Source organism: Garra rufa, chromosome 12 (genome assembly GCF_049309525.1).
Source record: "Garra rufa chromosome 12, GarRuf1.0, whole genome shotgun sequence".
Taxonomy (NCBI): domain Eukaryota; kingdom Metazoa; phylum Chordata; class Actinopteri; order Cypriniformes; family Cyprinidae; genus Garra; species Garra rufa.
In genome coordinates this window covers 11,324,517-11,346,392 of record NC_133372.1, presented here as the reverse complement: position 1 = coordinate 11,346,392, position 21,876 = coordinate 11,324,517, and the positions used below count along the sequence as shown (strand labels likewise).

General features: G+C 38.2%; 2 protein-coding genes across 2 annotated transcripts in view; both read left to right on the top strand.

The window, feature by feature from the left end:
- Positions 1-17,767, top strand: part of myo10l1 (myosin X, like 1) — a 65,649-nt gene extending 47,882 nt beyond the window's left edge. Inside the window, exons 31-41 of the mRNA XM_073852335.1 lie at positions 51-193; positions 971-1,165; positions 1,944-2,101; positions 2,232-2,355; positions 6,797-7,094; positions 7,220-7,427; positions 7,558-7,694; positions 7,834-7,957; positions 9,592-10,071; positions 11,818-12,009; positions 13,564-17,767. Of these exons, the coding sequence (XP_073708436.1) occupies positions 51-193; positions 971-1,165; positions 1,944-2,101; positions 2,232-2,355; positions 6,797-7,094; positions 7,220-7,427; positions 7,558-7,694; positions 7,834-7,957; positions 9,592-10,071; positions 11,818-12,009; positions 13,564-13,668 (2,164 nt within the window). The 3' untranslated portion in view covers positions 13,669-17,767. The remainder of the gene's footprint in view (positions 1-50; positions 194-970; positions 1,166-1,943; positions 2,102-2,231; positions 2,356-6,796; positions 7,095-7,219; positions 7,428-7,557; positions 7,695-7,833; positions 7,958-9,591; positions 10,072-11,817; positions 12,010-13,563) is intronic.
- Positions 17,768-19,376: 1,609 nt separating this feature from the next.
- Positions 19,377-21,876, top strand: part of pttg1ipa (PTTG1 interacting protein a) — a 7,576-nt gene continuing 5,076 nt past the window's right edge. Inside the window, exons 1-3 of the mRNA XM_073852136.1 lie at positions 19,377-19,678; positions 20,137-20,189; positions 20,954-21,062. Of these exons, the coding sequence (XP_073708237.1) occupies positions 19,504-19,678; positions 20,137-20,189; positions 20,954-21,062 (337 nt within the window). The 5' untranslated portion in view covers positions 19,377-19,503. The remainder of the gene's footprint in view (positions 19,679-20,136; positions 20,190-20,953; positions 21,063-21,876) is intronic.

Here is a 21,876-nt window from a genome sequence, read left to right as displayed (position 1 = left end):
GAGCACTTGAAGCTAAATTGTGTGTGAACTTCTGTTTTTCTTTCAAATAGGCCCAATTCATTTGTGATCATCACAGCCAATCGTGTGATCCACTGTAACTCAGACCTGCCAGAGGAAATGCATCACTGGATCAGTCTGCTGCAGAAACCCAAAGGAGACTCCAAGAGTGATGGACAAGAGTTCCTTGTAAGAGGTGAGTTAATACAGTTGTAACCTGAATTTAAGTCCCAAATAAATTTTGTTCGTGGTTGATTGGTTACATAATGTCCATGAGTATTTGATTCAAATTGATATTATTGTATTAAAGGGTTAGTTGACCCAAAAATGAAAGTTGTGATTAATTACTCACCCTTATGTTGTCCCAAACCCGTAAGATCTTGTTCATCTTCAGAACACAAATTAAAATATTTCTGATGAAATCTGAGAGCTTTCTGATCCTGCATAGACAGCAAGGGTTCTTCCACATTCAAGCTTCAGAAACGTTGTAAGGACATCGTTAAAATAGTCCATGTGACATCAGTGGTTCAACTGTAATTGTATAAAGCTATAAGAGTACTTTTTGTGTGTTAAGACAACAAAAATAACAATTTTATTTAAAAATATCTTTGTTGTGGTACTCCCGTGCATGCTTTTTAAAGACTGACATGGAGGAGAACAAATTGTTAAATTTCTTCAAAATTTAAAAGCCGTTTTTCTGCCAATTGTTGTTAGAGAAATGCTTGATTTTTTCAAGTGATGTAAAGACTGTACATTTAGATTTACAGGGGATGGAAACACTTTGAAATTGATAAAATATCTTAATTTGTGTTCAAAAGATGAACAAAGGTCTTATGGGTTTGAAACGACATGAGGGTGAGTAATTAATCTCAGAATTTTCATTTTTGGGTGAACTATTCCTTTAAGTACAGAGTATAATGTAGGTTCTGTAACTGGTCACCATTTTCTTAAACTGTGTTCTTTTGTGACACAGGATGGCTGCACAAGGAGATGAAGGCGGGAGCCAAAAGTTCTGCTCTTAAACTGAAAAAGCGCTGGTTTGTCTTGACTAACAACTCTCTGGACTACTACAAGTCTTCTGAACGTAATGCATCTAAGATGGGCACTCTGGTTCTGAACAGCCTGTGTTCTGTGGTCCAGCCAGAGGAGAAGAAGTTCAAAGAGACAGGTGAGAATGATATGGTCATGATATGATGTGACTGAGTGTCATAATATTATTAAAAGTATAATTTGGAATTACAACTTTTGTTGCTTGAGTAATCAATAGAAAAGAATATGGAAGTCCACACCATAGCTGTAATAATATCAACACTGAGGAAAAATGTATTTGAAATCACCAATTCCACAGTTTTACAGCAGAATTGGGCTACTAACACTGTTGCTGCTGGTTGTTTTTCTTTGTCCACGTGTTGAAGTGACCTCAATAAGGTCCCCTTCGACTGGGCTAGTTTTGAATAGATGGTACAGCATTTGGTTTGAGCATACGCTTATATGCATTGCCACCTAAAAGCTCTTTCAGTAGCTGTGGTCATTGTATCAGTATTTTATTTTCCAAGTTGTGTATTTCGAGTTAAAAATACTGTTGCTCAGTGCGTAGGTGCCGATTTATGTTTCTGCTGGTATGTGTCGGTGACATCTGCCATTAAAATAATGCCAAAACCTGCCTCAAATAAATGAGAATAAAGTCGTACAAGCTACAATCCACTTATGGGTTAAATTGAACCGAGAATATCACGTTTTTCCGTGGGTGCTCCAGGGGGATCGGCACCTATGGCTCAGTGCCAATAGCTCACCAAGTGCTACTGTTATACATAATCAAAGTAATGGCGACCCCCTTAGTCCAAAATATGTATAAGACTATGTAGATTTTTTAAATAACGCAAATTTTTCATGGGTTTTATTATGCTTTATGCTGATGGTGATGCTGATGTCTGGTTATACTGCAGGTTACTGGAACATCATAATTCACGGGCGTAAACATTCATACCGTCTGTACACCAAGTTGCTGAATGAAGCCATGCGCTGGGTGTCTGCCATTCAAGGTGTCATTGACAACAAGGCGCCCATTGAAACGCCCACCCAGCAACTCATTAGGGACATCAAGGTAATTTGTTTTTAGAAACATAAATCTGGTTTTGCATTCAATTCAAAGTTAATATGGATAAAACTTAATGTTTAATACAAGTGGTACATAAATCTCAGCATTTCCATTACCTTTTCTGACATTTGTGTAGGAAAACAGTGTGAACTCTGAGGCTGTGGAACAAATGTATCGAAGAAACCCCATTCTGAGATATACCCAGCATCCCTTGCATTCGCCTCTTCTGCCACTATCGTACGGAGAAGTCAGTGAAAGCTGTGAGTATCATCCATCAGCTAAATCTTTCACACATAGAAAGTGAAATATAAAGTTTACTATTACACACATTCAACAGGGTTTCTTGAATTTGCAACCCTTTTTTCAATTTGTGACCCTAGACCTCAAAACCAGTCTTAAGGGTACATTTTTTTAATTTAAAGGTGTCATAGAATAGAAAACTGTATTTACCTTGGCATAGTTGAATAATAACAGTTCTGTACATGGACATGACATACCGTGAACACCATCTTTTCCTCCTTCTTATCTGAATCTGGTATTTGCAAAAGACCACTGAAAAAGAGGCCAATTCCAACATAACACAGACTTAGACTTTATAGTCTCTGGATCATTAATAGTCACGCTCCCAACATTTGCATAGCTGAATCATCAGAAGTTCTGGAGGTAGGCTATGAAAAACAAAGTGAGGAAAATAGCGAATGGCAGATCACGGAAATAAATGTTATGTTCCAGGTTGTGTAGAGGATGTTAAGTGCAGGGATGGGTTCGTGTTTGTACTCAGAAAGGCACGGAAAACAAATAAGGTGATCTAATAAAATAAGGCGAGCCACTAAAGGGACACGGTTAGCTTCTTGCTAGCGATAGCCTGTTACATTGCAGTACATAAAATTTCACTTACCACATAAACAGAGTAAGGAGAAATGACTGCGCGGACGATGGCAAATGATTTGCAGATCCTGATCACCGCTGACAAGCATCTAAACTTGTCAAATGTGCTAAGTACTGCCACAGTAGTATAACATTACACAGAGCACCTGCGATTGCAAATCTAAAAAGTGAAAGTAAAGTTATGGTGCATTCAAAACGGCAGTTTCAATGCCCCGCATATTAATAGCGGCTCGAGCTCCGTAATTAAATATATTTTCTCCATTTGTTTCCTTCCTGCTGTGCTGCTAAATGAGCCGCTCTGTGAAACAGTCAATCAGAGCAGAGCTCATCATTATTATTCATGAACCTTCCAAATAAGGTCATAACAGACCATTTCATTCTAGGGACAAATCCTAGGGTTGTAAATGGACCATTTCTGGAGAATTTTTGCCATATACCTTCTATGTAGATATCAGAGAACAATTTAAAATATTGCATCAATGCATTCTATGGCACCTTTAACATGAAAGCTAAATAAATAAGCTTTCCATTGGTTTTTGTTAGGATAGGACAATATTTGGTCGAGATACAACTATTTGAATATCTGGAATCTGAGGGTGCAAAAAAATCTAAATATTGAGATAATCGTCTTTAAAGTTGTCCAAACGAAGTTCTTAGAAATGCATATTACTAATCAAACGTTAAGTTTTGATATATTTATGATAGGAAATTTACAAAATATCTTCATGAAACATGATCTTAATATCCTAATGTTCTGAAGCATTTCAATAATGCAGTGTTACTGCACGAACCTATGGCGAAAGCTCGCACCAAATTCCGCCAGAATAGGCGGAGTAACTGGCTATATAAGCGCGCGTTTCGCCATAGGATCTCAGATCCTTCTCCTTCAGCGACGATTTACAGCTTGCACAGACTGACTTCGCTCTCAATAGGAAGATACCTTCAAGCCTTGGAAGAAGCCGTTCGCCGTGGAACGATCCCTCGCAGCGGATCCTCCTCCTGCTCGGCTGACTCTCCGCCCTCGTCTCTGTCCTGCCTGCAGCAGCTGCGGTCCGGATTCCCTGCTGCTATCCGGCGATCTACGGCTACCAAGGTCCAAAGAGCAAATTTCTATATTTGGCGTTGCTGCAAATGCCGCACCGTTTCTGTCGCTCGTGCAGAGCCCCTCTGCACTCCGCTGATGGTCACAGCGAGTGCGTCTCATGTTTGGGCCCCTCCCACGCTGAGGCTGCGCTCACCGAGACGGAATGTTCCTATTGCGGGAATATGAGTCTCACCTCTCTGTGCTCGCGGATAGCTTTCTTTTCAGAAAGTGACAGGAGCCTGTGAGAAAAAAGCAGCGGGGCAGAGGATTACAGCGCACGGTGTTGAATGAGCCCACGCCGGCTGAGCCCCCGCCTGCCTCACTCTCACCACATAGGGAGGACTCGCCCGTTCTCTTCGCTCACCCAGACCAGCGTCCCTCTGCGGCTGCGAGCGATCTGGCCTCGTTTGGAGGGAGCGAGTGCGAAGCAATGGATGACAGCATGTCATTGGCTGCATCGGATGGGGAGGAGCTGTCGGGCTCATCGCATGACCCCGCCCCCTTTCCATCCACACAACCCAGCGCAACCGCCATTGGCATGGACGCCGAACTTTTCCGTGTCCTGACTAAAGCTGTTGAAGAGCTGGGTTTGGACTGGTCTCCGCCTGAGGAGCCCTCATGTAGTCGTCTGGATGAATGGTTTCTGCCGGGGCGCCGCCAGGCCCCTCGTCAAAGAGCCTCGCTGTTCTTCCCAGAAGTCCACAACGAGATAACAAGGTCATGGCGCGCTCCTTACTCAGCCCGCCTACGCGCCTCCTCTTCCTCCGCCCTCACTACGGTCGATGGCGCTAAAGAGAAGGGCTATGACAAACTGCCTCCACTGGATGAGTCTGTGGCCGCGCATCTCTGCCCGCCCACTACCATTGGATAGAAGGCTAAAGCTGCGCACCCATCCAAGCCCTGCAGGACCACTTTGGCCCTCGCTGGACGAGCATACTCATCAGCTGGACAGGCGGCTTCAGTGCTTCACTCTATGGCTGTCCTCCAGGTTTACCAGGCCAAACTCCTCCGCAGATTGGATGAGGCAGGTCTGGACGACCCCGCCTTCAGAGAGCTTCGCAGCGCAACCGATTTGGCCTTGCGCGCCACGAAGATGACGGCGCAGGCGATTGGCAGGTCAATGGCCAGTCTCGTGGTGCTGGAGCGCCACTTATGGCTTAATTTGACCGAGATCAAGGATGCAGATAAGGTCTCCTTCCTTGACTCTCCAGTCTCTCCCACCGGCCTTTTCGGACCTGCAGTAGAGGGCTTCGCTGAGCGTTTTACTGCAGCGCAGAAGTCATCCCAGGCAATGCGGCACTTCCTGCCAAAGCGCTCCAGCTCCGCCACGGCTCCTAGTCACCCCAAGCCGGTGCCGACTCAGCAGCCTGTGAAGGCCACGCCCCCAGCTGCTCAACCAGCTCCCAAGCCTGAGCCGCGTCATCGATCCCGCTCGGCTAGACGCTACCTGTTTCCGAAGCGCCAAGGACCCCGGCCCAAGGTAGTGCTGGACCAGGCGCCCCCAGCGTCTTCCTGATCTCAAGGGCAGGAAGAGGGAGGGGCCATGTCTCGCCGGAGCCGGCCCGGCCCCCAAGTTGCCTCTGTTAAGCCTTCATTCACCCCGTTCTGTTCCGAGTGTCGAAGGCTGCATTTTTGTGCAAAACATGGTTGTGAATCGCGGGCCTGTTTTATTAGCGCCCCCACAGCCTACCGCTGTTATAGCGAAGAAAATAAAAAACAAACATTCTCAAAAAGAGAGCAAATTTCATCTTCCACTATTATTAAGCAGCGATCCCACGGGCGGTCAGCTGCTCGAACCAATACAACCCCTCGCCACACGGGCCAAGGCCTGGCAGGCCATCCCTGGAGTGTCGAAATGGGTTTTGGAAATAATAGAACGAGGTTACACACTTCAATTCGCTCGAAGACCCCCGTGCTTCAACAGAGTGGTCTCCACCTCAGTCCTCAGCAAGGACGCAGACGTCCTGCATGCAGAGGTGAAGAATTTACTGGCAAAAGGAGCCGTAGAGACGGTTCCCCCAGCTCGGAGCGATTCAGGATTTTACAGTCGTTATTTCCTCGTTCCCAAGAAGGACGACGGTCTAAGGCCCATCCTTGACCTCAGACGTCTGAATCGTGCCCTCAGCAGACAGCCATTCAGAATGATCACACTGAAACAGATCCTCTCACAAATTCGCCCAGGGGACTGGTTTTGTTCGCTGGATCTGAAAGATGCATACTTTCATATCCAGATCGCCCCCCATCACAGGCGATTCTTGAGATTCGCCTTCGAGGGAGTGGCGTATCAATACACGGTCCTGCCCTTTGGACTGTCCCTAGCTCCCCGCATGTTTACAAAGTGCATGGACACAGCGCTTTCCGTTTTTTACTCACTGCACAAACCAATGGCCGTGCAGTAACACTGCGTTATTGAAATGCTTCAGTCTCGGAGAAAAAGGAGTTTTTCCCAATGCGTCTTTCAGACGCAGTACTCCTTCCATATCTCAAGGAACCGAGGTTACGGAAGTAACCGTGTACGATTTTTGGCATAAAAGAAAAATCAATCATTTTGACCCATACAATGTTTTGTTGGCCATTTCTACAAATATACTTGTGCTACTTATGACTGGTTTTGTCCAAAGATGCCTTTTGAGTTTTTACTTCATCTTCCTCCTTTTTCTTGAAAATCTTATTAACACACATTTTCTTGAAAATCTTATTAACACATCTCTCTCTCCTTCTTTCTACAGTGCAAAAGGAGAAGGGTTATGGAAGCCTGCAGGATGAAGCAGTGAAGATCTTTAACTCACTTCAGGAAATGGAGATCGTTTCAGACCCTGTCGCCATTATCCAGGGCATCCTGCAAACCTGCCACGATCTGCGGCCACTGAGAGACGAGGTGTACTGTCAGTTGATCAAACAGACCAATCACGTGCCCCAACCCAATAGCCCTGCAAACCGTGCACACTGGCATCTGCTCACCTGCATGAGCTGCACCTTCCTGCCTAGTCGTGCCATCCTGCGCTACCTCCGATTCCACTTGAAGAGGTAACAGAGAGAGATTAATAAACTCATTAAATAGCATCTTGGAGTTGAATGATAATATTTCTATTTTCAAATGTCATTTGACAAACACTACGTTTTTTGGTCTTACTCTGTGTATATTCTCTCAGGGTTAGAGAGCGTTACCCTGGCACTGAGATTGAGAAGTATGCCCACTTTATTGGTGAGTCCTTGAAGAAGACAAAGACAAGGGAGTATGTGCCCTCTCAGGAGGAGATCGCCGCCCTGCTTATCAGACAGGAAATGACAACTACTGTGTACTGCCATGGAGGAGGGTCTTGCAAGATATCCATTAACTCACACACCACAGCTGGAGAGGTGAGAGGAATAGAAAGAGATTTGATCAATTTCATTAGCATACTGCTTTGTACTGTATAATGAAATGACACCCCATGTCATGCAAATTAGGATGAAAGTGACATTTTATTTGTGCTGTGTCTGTGTTAAGGTGGTGGAGAAGTTGATTCGTGGGCTTGCGATGGAAAACAGCAGAAACATGTTCTCTTTGTTTGAGCACAATAAGGTGGAGAGCCGAGCTATAGAAAGCCGTGTAATTGTGGCAGATGTTCTTGCAAAGTTTGAGAGGTAATGAACTATTCTAGATGACTTTGAATAATTGGTTGCTCCGAAGTACTTATGGCATCTATAAAACTTATATTTCTGTTCATGTTGTTTCTGTTGGCTTTATTGACTGAGGCTCATCTGCAATTGTTTGCCTTTTCAGGTTGGCAGGAAGTGAGGATGAGGAGGAGGATGGGCCCTGGAGGCTATATTTTAAGCTCTATTGCTTTCTTGATGTGGAAAGCATGCCCAAAGAAGGAGTGGAATTTGCCTTCATGTTTGAGCAGGTGAATTGCATAATTACTTATATTTTGTAACATTTGTATAACCATTATAGAGAATTCTTCATATTGAGTCACCGGATTTACATCACACTGCCAAACCCACTTTAAAAATGTTACAGATCTTGTTAGTAATTGTTGCTGCTTTAGTCATTGTTGCTAACTGTTTCCATCCCCTGTAATCTAAGTTTATTTATATTTTTTTTTCTAAATGGAATTTACCTAGACTATACAAAACCTTATTTATAGTCTTCTTATCACTTTGTCTCCAAAAATCAAATATTTCTATAACAACAATTGGAAGAAAAAAAGATTTTTTATGTTTTTTAAAGAAATCTCTTCTGCTCACCAAGCCTTCATTTATTTACACCAAAGTACAGCAAAAAAAAAAAAAAAAAAATTGGTAAATATTTTTATTATTTTAAATATATTTTAAAATGTAATTTATTCCTTTGATTTCGATGCTGAATTTTTAGCATCATAACTCCAGTCACATGATCCTTCAGAAATCATTCTAATATTCTGATTTGTTGCTCAAAAACATTTTATTATTATTATTATGTTGAAAACAGCTAGATTTTTTCAGGTTTCTTTGATTAATAGAAAGTTCAGTTAATCTGAAATAGAAATCTTTTGTAACATTATAAATGTCTTTATCATCAATTGACCAATTTAAGGCATCCTTGCAAAATATAATTATTAATTTTAATAATTAAATTTTAAAAATAAATTTCTTTTCCAAAAAAAAATATACTGACTCCATCCTTTTCGAATGGTATAGTGTATGCTGTTACAAAAGCTTTTTATTTCAAATAAAAGCTGTTCTTCTGAACTTTTTATTTATCATAGAAACCTGAAAAAATCCAACTCACCTGTTTTCAACATAATAATAATAATAATGAGGAAAGGAGGTGAACTGAGGCCAAGTATGGTGACCCATACTAGGAATTTGTGCTCTGCATTTAACCCTGCCAAGTGCACACACACAGTAGTGAACACACACACACACCGTGAACACACACCCGGAGCAGTGGGCAGCCATTGCTGCGGCGCCCAGGGAGCAGTTGGGGGTACGGTGCCTTGCTCAAAGGTACTCACCTCAGTCGTGGTATTGAGGGTGGAGAGAGTCCAGGTTATTCACCTTCCCCACCGACAATCCCTGCCGGACCTGAGACTCGAACCCGCAACCTTTGGGTTACAAGTTCGACTCTCTAACCATTAGGCCACGGCTGAGGTGAGTAGTGAAAATTTAGTTTGATCACAGGAATAAATTACATTTTATAATATACTCAAATAGAAAGCAGTTAGTAAAAATATTTCAAATTACTGTACTTTGGATAAAGTAAATGCAGGCTTGGTGAGCAGAAGAGACATCTTTAAAAAACATTAAAAATCTTACTGTTCAAAAACTTTTGACTGGTAGTCAAAAACTGTATTATAAAGTAACTTTTTCACTATATTATCTATTTAAACCAAAAATAAAATTTGTTTAAAAAAAAAAAAAAGTTCAAACAGAAAGAAGAATTAGAAGTGAAGGTATGTTTTTCTGGCAAAACATTTTCCCTTACCCCCCCATCTTGTGATATAGCATTTTTATTTTATTCCCCCTTTTTTCTCCCTTTTTTTACCATCTCTCTTAGGCTCATGAGAGTCTCATCAGTGGTCATTTCCCAGCCCTTGAGGAAACCCTCCAGCACTTAGCAGCTCTGCGACTCCAGTACATTCACGGTGATGTAGCCCGAACGCCCTGGAGCCTAAGCAGCGTCTACCCTGTTGGACGACTTCGCACTCGCATACTCCAATCCACTAAAGCTGGGGTTGCTGGAGTACCCTTGGCTGGTATAGTAGGTCCGGGAGGTCACACTTTAGAACGCCGGAAGACCAACTTCCTGGACGGGACGCTGAGACGCAGTTTCAAGACGGGATCGCTGAAGAAACAACGTGTGGAGGAAGAACAGATGTTGGAGATGTTTGTAAAGGAGGAGATGTCAGCTACACTGACCAGCGTGCTGGAGAAATGGAGCCGTCTACAGGGCATGCCTCAACACCAGGCCATGCTCAGCTACATGACCATCATCAAAGAATGGCCGGGATATGGGTCCACACTGTTTGATGTAGAGGTATGAATAATTTCTTTAAGGCTTAGAGCATATATCCAGAGTTTTATCATGAAACTCTAGATGCTGCAGTCCAATAGGTTCTAACTCATTCTGACATAATGTCATCATAACATGGCGCATGGCACATGGATTTTAAAATCCCACCTCAGGTCCAGAGTATCAGGGCTACTACCTCCTATCATGAGTACAGTGGAAGTCAAAAGTTTACATACATTACAGAATCTGCAAAATGTTAATTATTTTACCAAAATAATTTAGTTTAGTACTGACCTGAATAAGATATTTCACATAAAAGACGTTTACATATAGTCCACAAGAAAAAAATAAAAGTTGAATTTCTAAAAATGACCTGAATGATCCACAGCTGTGTTTTTTTTTGTTTGTTTGTTTGTTTAGTGATAGTTGTTCATGAGTCCCTTGTTTGTCCTGAACAGTTAAACTGCCTGCTGTTCTTCATAAGAATCATTCAGGTCCCATAAATACTTTGGTTTTTCAGCATTTTTGTGTATTTGAACCCTTTCCAACAATGACTGTATGATTTTGAGATACATCTTTTCACACTGAGGACAACTGAGGGACTAATATGCAACTATTACAGAAGGTTTAAATGCTTATTGTGCTCCAGAAGGAAACACAATGCATCAAGAGGACATTTTGAAGGTCAGGGTAAATTTTAATTATATTGTCTTCTGGGAAACATGAAATGGAAATATCTTCTGTAGCTTCTAAAGGGTAGTACTAAATGAAAAAATATATATATTTAGGCAAAAAAAAAAAATGTACACATTCTTTTCAAAAGTTTTTACCCTCAGTTCTTAATGCATGGGAGTGAAAACTTTTGAACAAAATGAAGATGTGTGCGTTTTTTCTTATTTTGCCTAAATATCATACTTTTTTTATTTAGTACTTCCCTTCAGAAGCTATTTACAATAGATACTTACATGTTTCCCAGAATACAAAATAAATTACATTTATTCTGATTTCCAAATTGAAAAGTTTTCACCCCGGTCTTAATGAATCATGTTTACTTCTGAAGGATCAGTGAGCGTTTGAATCTTCTGTAATAGTTGGATATGAGTAATACATACTGAGTCCCTCAGTTGTTCTCAGTGTGAAAAGATGGATCGCAAAATCATGCAGTCATTGTTGGAAAGGGTTCAAATACACAAAAATGCTGAAAAACCATTTGTGGGACCTGAAGGATGTTTTTGAAGAACAGCGGGCAGTTTAACTGTTCAGGACAAAAAAGGGACTCATGAACAACTATCACTAAACAAACAAAAACACAACTGTAGATCATTCAGGTAACAACACAGTATTAAGTAAACTTTTTTATAAATTCAGCTATTATTTTCTCTGGTGGACTATATGTGAATAACTTTTATGTGAAATATCTTATTCAGGTAAGTACCAAATACAAAATAATATGCATTTTGTATGATCCCTCAACATTTTGCGGAATTTGCAAGGTGTATGTAAACTTTTGACTTCAACCGTTACAGCTTTGTAAAGTAGCAATATTTAGCATTACTTACCTTAAGCCAAAGTGCTTAATTTAAAATTTTTATTTAAAACCTGTCACTATACGTTTGGAACTAATATACCTATAATTCTAACAGACAGCTAAATTCTGACTCATTTTCAGTTTCAGTTTTAGTGATTCTCAGTTTTTATTGACTTACTGTATCTTAAATGACATTATTAATTAATTACATGTGTTTGGGTTTTTTATTTCTCTGTCTGCAGTGTAAGGAAGGTGGCTTCCCTCATGATCTGTGGTTGGGAGTCAGTGCTGAGAATGTCTCTGTGTACAAACGGGGTGAACCCAAACCACTTGAAACTTTCCAGTATGAGCACATTGTTTTCTTTGGAGCACCTCAGCCCAGCACATACAAAATCATTGTTGATGAAAGAGAGATGTTCTTCGAGACGTCTCAGGTAATACACTTCTGTGCCTCTATTATCAGTGCTGTGATGGACAAAATGTTGTTTAATTGTTTGTTTAAATGGTTGAGAAGCATTTAAATCTTTTGAAGATGTACGCCACTGTTTAAAAGGTTGGGGGTTATTAAGATTTTCAAATATTTTTGATAGAATAGTCTTAGACTGCATTCATTCGATCAGACATACAGTTAAGACAGTAATAATGTGAAATAATGTTGCAGTTTAATATAACTGTTTTTAATTTTCATATATTTTAAAATTAAACTTTATTCCTGTGATGGCAAAACTGAATTTTCAGCAGTCATTACTCCAGTCTTCAGTGTCACATGATCCTCCAGAAATCATTCTAATATGTGACCCTGGACCACAAAACCAGTCTTAAGTAGCAAGGGAATATTTGTAACAATAACCAACAATACATTGTATGGGTCAAAATTATCGAAAGATATCAAAAATCATTAGGATATTAAGTGAAGATCATGTTCCGAGATATTTTGTAAATTTTCTACCGTAAATATATCAAAACTTAATTTTTGATTAGTAATATGCATTGCTAGGGACTTCTTTTGGACAACTTTAAAGGTGATTTTCTCAATATTTTGATTTTTTTGCACCCTTAGATTCCAGATTTTCAAATAGTTGTATCCAAGCCAAATATTGTCCTGTCCTAACCATACATCAATGGAAAGCTTATTTAATCAGCTTATTTATTTATGTTTTGAAATCTCAATTTCAAAAAATGTATGACTGGTTTTGTGGTCCAGGGTCACATATGCTGATTTACTGCTCAAGAAACAAATCATATTATTATCATTGTTAAAAATAGTTGTGCTGATTAATTTTATTTTTCAGGATTCATTTAAAGCATTTATTTAAAATAGAAATCTTCTGTAAGGTTATAAATGCTTTTACTGTCACTTTTGATCAATCGAATACATCCTTGCTAAACAAAAGATTGATTCATTCAAATATTCTTACTGGCTGCAGACTTCTGAACTTTAGTGTGAAGGCATTAACATAACACTCATTTACTGGACTGTTAAAACCTCTTTAAAGTGTTAAAGTTCTTCATTCAGTCTTCATTAAAACTGTTAAACAGAGTAAATAAACATATCATATTACAACAGAAATTAAAGGGATAGTATTCTGCCAATAATTACTCTCGTTCCAAACCCGCAACACCTTTGTTCATCTTTGAAACACAAATGAAGATATTTTTTAAGAAAACCAAGAGCTTTCTGACCCTGCATAGACCGTGACACAACTGACACGTTCAAGGCCCAGAAAGGTAGTAAGGACATTGAGAAAATATCTTAATTTGTGTTTGGAAGATGAACGAAGATCTTACGAGTTTGGAACAACATGAGGGTGAGTAATTAATAACAGAATTTTCATTTTTTGGTGAACTGTCCCTTTAAAACACATTTTACAGTCTTTATTCTAAATAGAATCTCTAAGTATAGGACTTCTTATTTAGTCACTAAATTCCCTTTTCCATTGTAGGATTAGCATGTACTTTCTAACATACTGAGTTTTTTGTGCTTGAAGGTGGGTGAAATCACTAAGATCATGAAGGCCTACATAAACATGATCGTCAAAAAGCGCTGCAGTATCATGTCCATCACCAGCAACAGCAGCGCCTGGATGAGGTGATCGAAACCAGCCACCGCTCAAAGTGTCCAGCAACACAATGTGATGAAAGTGAAGTATACTACTGACCGTTATTGATTGGAGAACGAGAAGAACGAAAGCAGAGAAGAAACAGAGGCTTCACCTCTCCAACAATTCAACTTATCCTACTGGAATCCTCTGTATACCTGTCCTGAATACAACAGCACACATTTATTCAATATTTATTGGACCAATTTCATCTTTGCGAAGCACAACAAAGCCTGGTAACCTGCTCACTGTTCCCTCCCCCCACTGCCAGCACCCTGACTGATGACCAAACTTGTCTTTTCTTCTCCATTTCATTCCCTTCTCTCTATCCTTAGTTTTCAGTCAGTGATGTTGTACCTAACCACCTATGACTCCATTTACCGGTAGTTTTACAGAGGTGTGTATATTGTGCTTGTGTGTGAGATCAGAGTTTGCATATACACACACACACACACACACAGGTGAATGCTTTGTGCAGCACATACAGAGCCATTTTGTAAAGCCATGACTGTTGGAGGCCATTCAAAGAGCAGGAGGAGAAAGCTATGTGTTAACATTCCCATTCATCTTAATGGCAGCTGCTCGGCTGGCGCAGGACACCCCAGAGGTACACGATTTCTATTCTGCCATCTTTGCTCATGGCTGTTCAGTTTCACATACAGGTTGTTTTGAGGCAATCACCTGAGCCATAAACAGCATGTGACTGGAGCTTCAGGAAAATGACATTGTGGCAACTCTGATTGGCTGATGGCACCACATGCACTTATTTAACATATATTAGTCACTGAAAAAAATTATGGGATAATATAATGAAATGTGCAATTTATATGTTGCTTCCAAAGAATTTGCCTTGTGCCCTCAAAAGTGTAGTTACGAAATCTACCAGCAGAGGCCACCCGGAGTGACTCAGCCAATCAGATCGCAGTATATCTGGGGTTGGCAGTATGTGGATATCAGTCTACTCGTTCTTGAGACTGTTCACACATTATAAATGCAACAAACATCCTATTTTGTATTAAATGTCAGAGTCTATAAATACATATGCTAAGTGTTACATTTGATACTGTCTAAATTATTTGTATTTACAGTAATTACTTTTTTTGTTATTTATGCCAGTGATATAAGGTTTAACTGTGCCAAGGCACAAAAGCTTACCCATTTTGACCAGTTTGGTCATTTAGAGTGTTTAACGAAAACAGAGCAGTTCCTAAGCACCTCTATTTACTATTACAAAAATCGGATAACGGTTATCGAGTGTTATGCAAATAGAGCCAGGTCTGCCTGCCCAATGCAAGCAAAAAGTACTGTATTAAGTGACAGCAGTCAAGATTCAAAAAGCATGCATTTGTACTGTTTTAATACATATACGTAACATTAATTCTGAAACACTTACACTTATTCTATGATTAAAGCACTTATCGACTATTTGAAGACATTTGATGCAAACATTATGGGCCCACAGAATGCAAGGCTAGAGATCTCTACATAAACTCATTCAAAAGTTTGGGGTCAGTAAGGTATAATCCTTTCTTGAGCACCAATTCAAAGGTATTATTCAAAGTAATAATATTTACCAACATAACTGTTTTGTATTGTATTTGGCCGCAAAGTTCCGAATGGTTTATGTAGAGTTGAGGTCAAAAGTTTACACACACCTTGCAAAATCTGCATCATACAAAATGCATGTTATTTATTATTTAGCACTGAGCTGAATGAGATATTTCACATAAAAGACGTTTACATATATTCCACAAGAGAAAATAATAGTTGAATTTATAAAAACGACCCTGTTCAAAAGTTCACATACGCCTGAATGATGCACAGCTGTGTTTTTTTTAGTCCCTTGTTAGTCCTGAACAGTTAAACTGCCTGTTGTTCTGTAGACAAATCCTTCAGGTGCCACAAATTCTTTGTTTTTTCAGCATTTTTGTGTATTTGAACCCTTTCCAAGAATGACTGTATGATTTTGACATCCATCTTTTCACACTGAGGACAACTGAGGGACTCATATGCAACTATTACAGAAGGTTCAAGCGCTCACTGATGCTTCAGAAAAAAACACGATGCATTAAGCTGGGGGCTGAACCCTTTGGGAATTTGAAGATCAGAGTAAATTTTACTTATTTTGTCTTCTGGGAAACATGTAAGTATCTTCTGTAGCCTCTGAAGGGTAGTACTAAATGAAAAAACATGATATTTAGGCAAAATAAGAAAAATCTTCATTCTGTTCAAAAGTTTTCACCCCCTGGCTGTTAATGCATATTTTTTCCTTCTAGAGCATCAGTGAGCGTTTGAACCTTCTGTAATTGTTGCATATGAGTCCCTCAGTTGTCCTCAGTGTGAAAAGATGGATCTCACAATCATACAGTCATTGTTGGAAAGGGTTCAAATACACCAAAATGCTGAAAAACCGAAGAATTTGTGGAACATGAAGGATTTTTCAAAAGAACAGCGGGCAGTTTAACTGTTCAGGACAAAAAAGGGACTCATGAACAACTATCACTAAAAGAAAAACCTGATCATTCAGGTAACAACACAGCAGTAAGTATCAACTTTTGAACAGGGTCATTTTTATAAATTCAACTATTATTTTCTCTTGTGGACTATATGTAAACATATTTTATGTCAAATGTCTTATTCAGGTCAGTACTAAATAAAAAATTACATGCAGTTTGTATGATTCTGCAAGGTGTATGCAAACCTTTGACCTCAACTGTAGTCCTTGCATATTTGACTGCACAGAAAAACCAGCACAAAATGAGACAAGTGGGTTTTTTAATTTTAAAAAACGGCTTTGCTTAAGAAGCATATAAATCTTCTGCGGATGTACATTGTTTGCTGGCATGGCGCGTTATACCCATTTACTTGACTGAGAAAGCCTCAAACAGTGCATCTTGACCAACTGGTGGCTAATCTTATGTAGCTGCATATCTGTTACTCAAATCCGAACTGCCTGACAAATATATTAAACAGACATTAAGACACATTCTTAAAGTTTACGGTTTTTGCTCTGATCAGAATTTTATTTCGCTTTCTGGCGTTTTATCATGGCGAAAACAGCTTTTTTGTGTTTCATGTCATGATGGAGCTCTGCTAAGACTGTTACCAGAGTGGCCATGCTGCCAGAGAGATGACAGACAGCAGACATAACAGATCTAAAATGGACTGCAACCACCAAGAAACATCCTTCATTGACTCTTGATCAACACAGAATGAGTCCAAGTATGCCTGTTTTTTTTCTTTATGTGAGTATAATCCTGCGACAGTACCTGTGTAAATTTGCTGTTTGATATGCAACTATATTTGTCAGTGTAATGTTTTTTTGTGAACGTGTGTATGTCTGAATTTAACAAGGATAATGATGATGGAATATGATGATGTTTAGGAAGCTATGTGTGTGGGGATTCCTATTATTGTTATGATTATATTTATGAAACCGAATGGGAAGGGTGGGTGAGGGTTTGGTGTATTTATCTGTTATGATGGTGTTATAGTTGATAATTGGAGAAATGAAGGTGCGGGGTCACTTTTTCATGCTGATCTCAGATTTTTTTTAGGCTCAGAGGCTCAGATCAGCATTAAAGGGCTGCCAACACTGATGAAATGGAGTTGACTTGTTATGAATAAGTGGAGAAGATTCGATGTGAAGGTGTGTTGAAGTAACTGTGTTGATGTTATTGAGTGTGTGTGAGTGTGTGTGTTAAGAGAAGGTGGTGTGTCATTGAGAGCAGCCGAGAAGACTCAGGTGCTAGCTTACACTCTGCCTCATACACACATATTAACACACACGTGATCATAGACATGCTCACGCACACACAGATCAACATAAAACATGCACACACAGATATAGCACGGTTGGTTCTGTCTCTCTCACACATTCACACTGGGGTCCTTGCTCAGCTGCAGGCAGCCAGTACAAGGCCTGAATGTAATTTCTTCATTGCCATTGTTATAATACTATAAATTATAGCTTACTCGAGAAAAAAAAAAAAGAATAATTGTGCTTGTTCAAATATTGAGAGAGAGGAAAAAATGTTTTCTTTTGTAACTGGCTTTACAAAATGCTTTAATAAATTATTGTAATTTATCTCAAGTAGTGGTTTCGTCTGTGTGTTCAAGATCCTAAATGGAGCTGAACATCGTTTGTTCAGAAACTGCTTGACAACTTCTTGTGCTTTATTGATTATCCACCAGAGGGTGCCAAAACATCTGGTTAGGCTTTATATTAATATAATGAAATAGGCCCAACGTAGTTTATAATAAAATATTATTTATATAATATAGGTCTAATGATTAACAGTTAATTATTTTGTGTATAAATAATCAAAATGATTGAAATAACTGACATGTATTTTACTTTTAATTTATATGGTTTACACTACCAGTCAAACGTTTTTGAACAGTAAGATGTTAAATGTTTTTAAAGAAGTCTCTTTTGCTCGATAAGCTTTAATTTTATCAAAAGTACAGAAAAATATTAAATATTAAATATTTTTACTATTCAAAATAACTGTTTTCTATTTGAATATATTTTAAAATGTAATTTATTCCTGTGATTTTAAAGCTGAATTTTTGCATCATTACTCCAGTCACAAGATCCTTGAGAAATCATTCTAATATTCTGATTTGCTGCTCAAAAAAAAAAAAAAAAAAAATATATATATATATATATATATATATAATTATGTTGAAAAATTATAATATAATTAATTATTATTATTATTATTATTATTAATATATGTTGAAATAGAAATCTTTTGTAACATTATAAATGTCTTTTGATCAATTTAAAGCATCCTTGCTAAAAAAAAAAAAAGTATTCATTTCAATAACCTCTTTCCCCAAAAAAAATTATACTGACTCCAAGCCTTTCAAATGTTTAGTGTATAATGTTACAAAAGCTTTTTATTTCAGATAATGCTGTTCTTTGGATCTTTTTGGAAGATTCCTGAAAAAAAAAAAAAACAGTTTTATTGGTAATAAAATTTTGTAAAAAATAATAAAATAAAATGATTCTTGACTTCCAAATCAGCATATTAGAATGATTTCAGAAGGATCATGTGACACTGAAGACCTGAGTAATGATGCTAAAAATTTAGCTTTGATCGCAGGAGTAAATTACATTTTAAAATATATTCAAATAGAAAGCAGTCATTTATTTAAATATAAAAATATGTTACAATATTACTTTTGCTGCATTTTTGGATAAAATAAATGCTTGGTGAGCAGAGGAGACTTCTTTAAATAACATAAAAAATCTTACTGACAAAACTTTTGATTGGTAGTGTAGTAAATATACATATAGAGTACAAGTACTAAATGTAGTAGGCCTATACATATATTAATACAAACATACAGAAACAGTTTATGAGATATTTGGAAACAAAGGCCCTGTATATTGTCCTTTTTGATATTTAAAAAATTAAAAAAACTAGAAAAATACATAGAGCTCGGCATTAAACAAAACAAAACAAAGAGGCTGACAAATGTTTGCTGCTTTAAAATTCATGAACCAGAATTTCATTGGAAGATTACGCCGCGACGTCATGGACTACTTACTATTAATATCTTAAGGCACCGCCAGTGAAAGATTGCAATGCAGCTTTTGTATTACGCCGTTAATAATAATAATAAGCCACGCCTTCGCTAAAACAGGTATTGTAATTTTAGCTCCTAAAGGACATTCCACACCATGAAACAAAACTACAAAACCTGTTCCCAGTTTCAGGTCGGATGAAGTGATTGCACAGAGGTTTCAAAGGGAAATATTACGTTAACGTTACCTGACAAAAGTTTTATTCAGGCATTCGTTCATTTAAAGAAGAGAACATGAATTTTATTCCTCTCGTCCTGCTTCTCTTTGGTTTAAGCTTAACGCTGGGACAGAGTAACGATACAACAACAATTCCGACAACACAATCTTCAACTACGACAACTCAGACTACAACTACAACAACAGCAACTACAACTAAACAAGCTGCACCGACTACAACACCACATCCAAGTAAGGAAAATAGATACTTTTGTCTAAATACACTCTAGAGGAAAGAAATGTGTGAAGTTGTCTTACTGTTATAGAACCTCTAGTTTCACTGGTGTTGAATTTACATAGAAACAAATTTAAATTTGTTTTTGTAACAATAGTTTCTGTTCTAGTTTTAGGCTACTACTGATACTAAATAGCCAATAAACGATTACAAATCGTTCAAGTAGAGCTCAAACATAAGACCTGCTGTTTAATATTAAAAGCAATATGATGTACTAGTAAATTTAAGCCTTACTCTGATTTCCCATGCTGCTTTTGTCTGGTTTCATAACTAAGGATGACCAAGGCAACCACTGTCTCATGGGGTGAAATTGTTGCTTAATATATCGAGTCAGGCACTAAAGATCCTTGCTATGTTTATTAACAAGTCTAAAGTCATTTCTACAACTAACGTGTTCTCTTTAACATTTTTCTAGGCTGTGAGAGCAAGAATGGTACAAGCTGTGAGGAATGCTTGGCATATGTGGATGTGAGTTTGGATAATTATAGGCCTTATATTTCCGCCTGTCGCTAGTTTACAAAGCGGACATTCACTTGTTTACTTATGACAAAAACATGGATGAAATATATTACAGTATGAGAGAGAGAGAGGTACTGTAACGAGTTTATTAATGAGATCTGATGAGAACCAAAAACATGAGGAAAGATGAGATGTGAAAGAGAAAAACAATCAGAGTGACAAGGAAATAATGTGCTCAGCAAGAAGCAAGACTGGCTGGATTTTTTTACACTTATCAGATCATCACGTACCTCACCTGAACAGGTTTGGGCTGTTCTGGGTGTTTACAGTTGCACGCTCTTTCCCAGAGCTCAGCGTCACTCGAGACATCCTGTGCACTTCCTTTAAAAAAATCTGTCATGTAAATATTCATATACTAACATCGGCCTTATATTCAGTGGTGTTTGCTATAGCAAGCATTGCTGTTACTATAATTCACACTTGGGGCTTGAGGTTTGACTCAAAATTCAGTTTGTTGTTGCAGTTTGACATTGGCATTCTGTATTTGTTAAGACACTCCCAAACAAACTTTTTAAATGCCTGAGACATGCACGCATTGCTGTTCTCACAGTTACTGACGTGTGTGTCTGTGTCTGCTGATGTCATTACCCTCATCTTTATTGTTACTGTAACTATCCACCATAAATTCAGAGAATAAAACATCTTGAGATTTGATTCGTGGATACAGTGGATGAATGCATATAACAATCTTAGTCTTCAATCTGTCTTTTTAGTGTCTGTGGTGCATTCCGACTAAAAAATGCATAACATACCCAGCCAAATCCATCCTGCCCCCCCATTCTGTCTGCCCACTGAGTGATGCTCGATGGGGCCTTTGCTCAAGTAAGACGTGTTTTTAAAATTGTCTCTCACTTATTTCTCTACATTTAGAGATTGTGTTTGCAAGCCTTTATCAACTTTTCTTTACAACATAATAATAATAATTAGGAATGCACAAAATACAGCACCTTACCAGGAATCCCATGAGGACTTAAGGCAACTTTTTAATTGAAATGATTTCTAATATTTATTGATGATTGGCCATAATAGTTTTTTATTTTAATAGAATTAAAATTCCGGTGCATCCCTAATAATTAATATTATTAATATTAAGCATGTTATAGATTTATTGCTGTCTAATAGTACATTTCTGTAATTATGAATATGTAATCAGCAACTTCTCATTAATGAGTGAATGTAAAAACATTTGTGATCCTGGACCATAAAACCAGTCTGAAGTAGCACAGGTATATTTGTAGCAATTGCCAAAAATACATTGTATGGGTCAAAATTATAGATTTTTCTTTTAAGCCAAACATTATCAGGATATTAAGTAAAGAGCATGTTCCATTAAGATATTTTTGTACATTTCCTATTCCTACCATAAATATATCAACACTTAATTTTTGATTAGTAATATGCATTGCTAAAAACCTCATTTGGACATCTTTAAATGCAATTTTATCAGTATTTTTAATTTTTTGCACCCTCATGTTCTAGATTTTTAAATAGTTGTATCTCAACCAAATAGTTCACCTATCCTAACAAACCATATATCCAATGGAAAGCTTATTTATTCAGCTTTGAGATATATAAATCTCAATTTAAAAACAAAAAATCCCTTATGACTGGTTTTGTGGTTCAGGGTCACATTTCA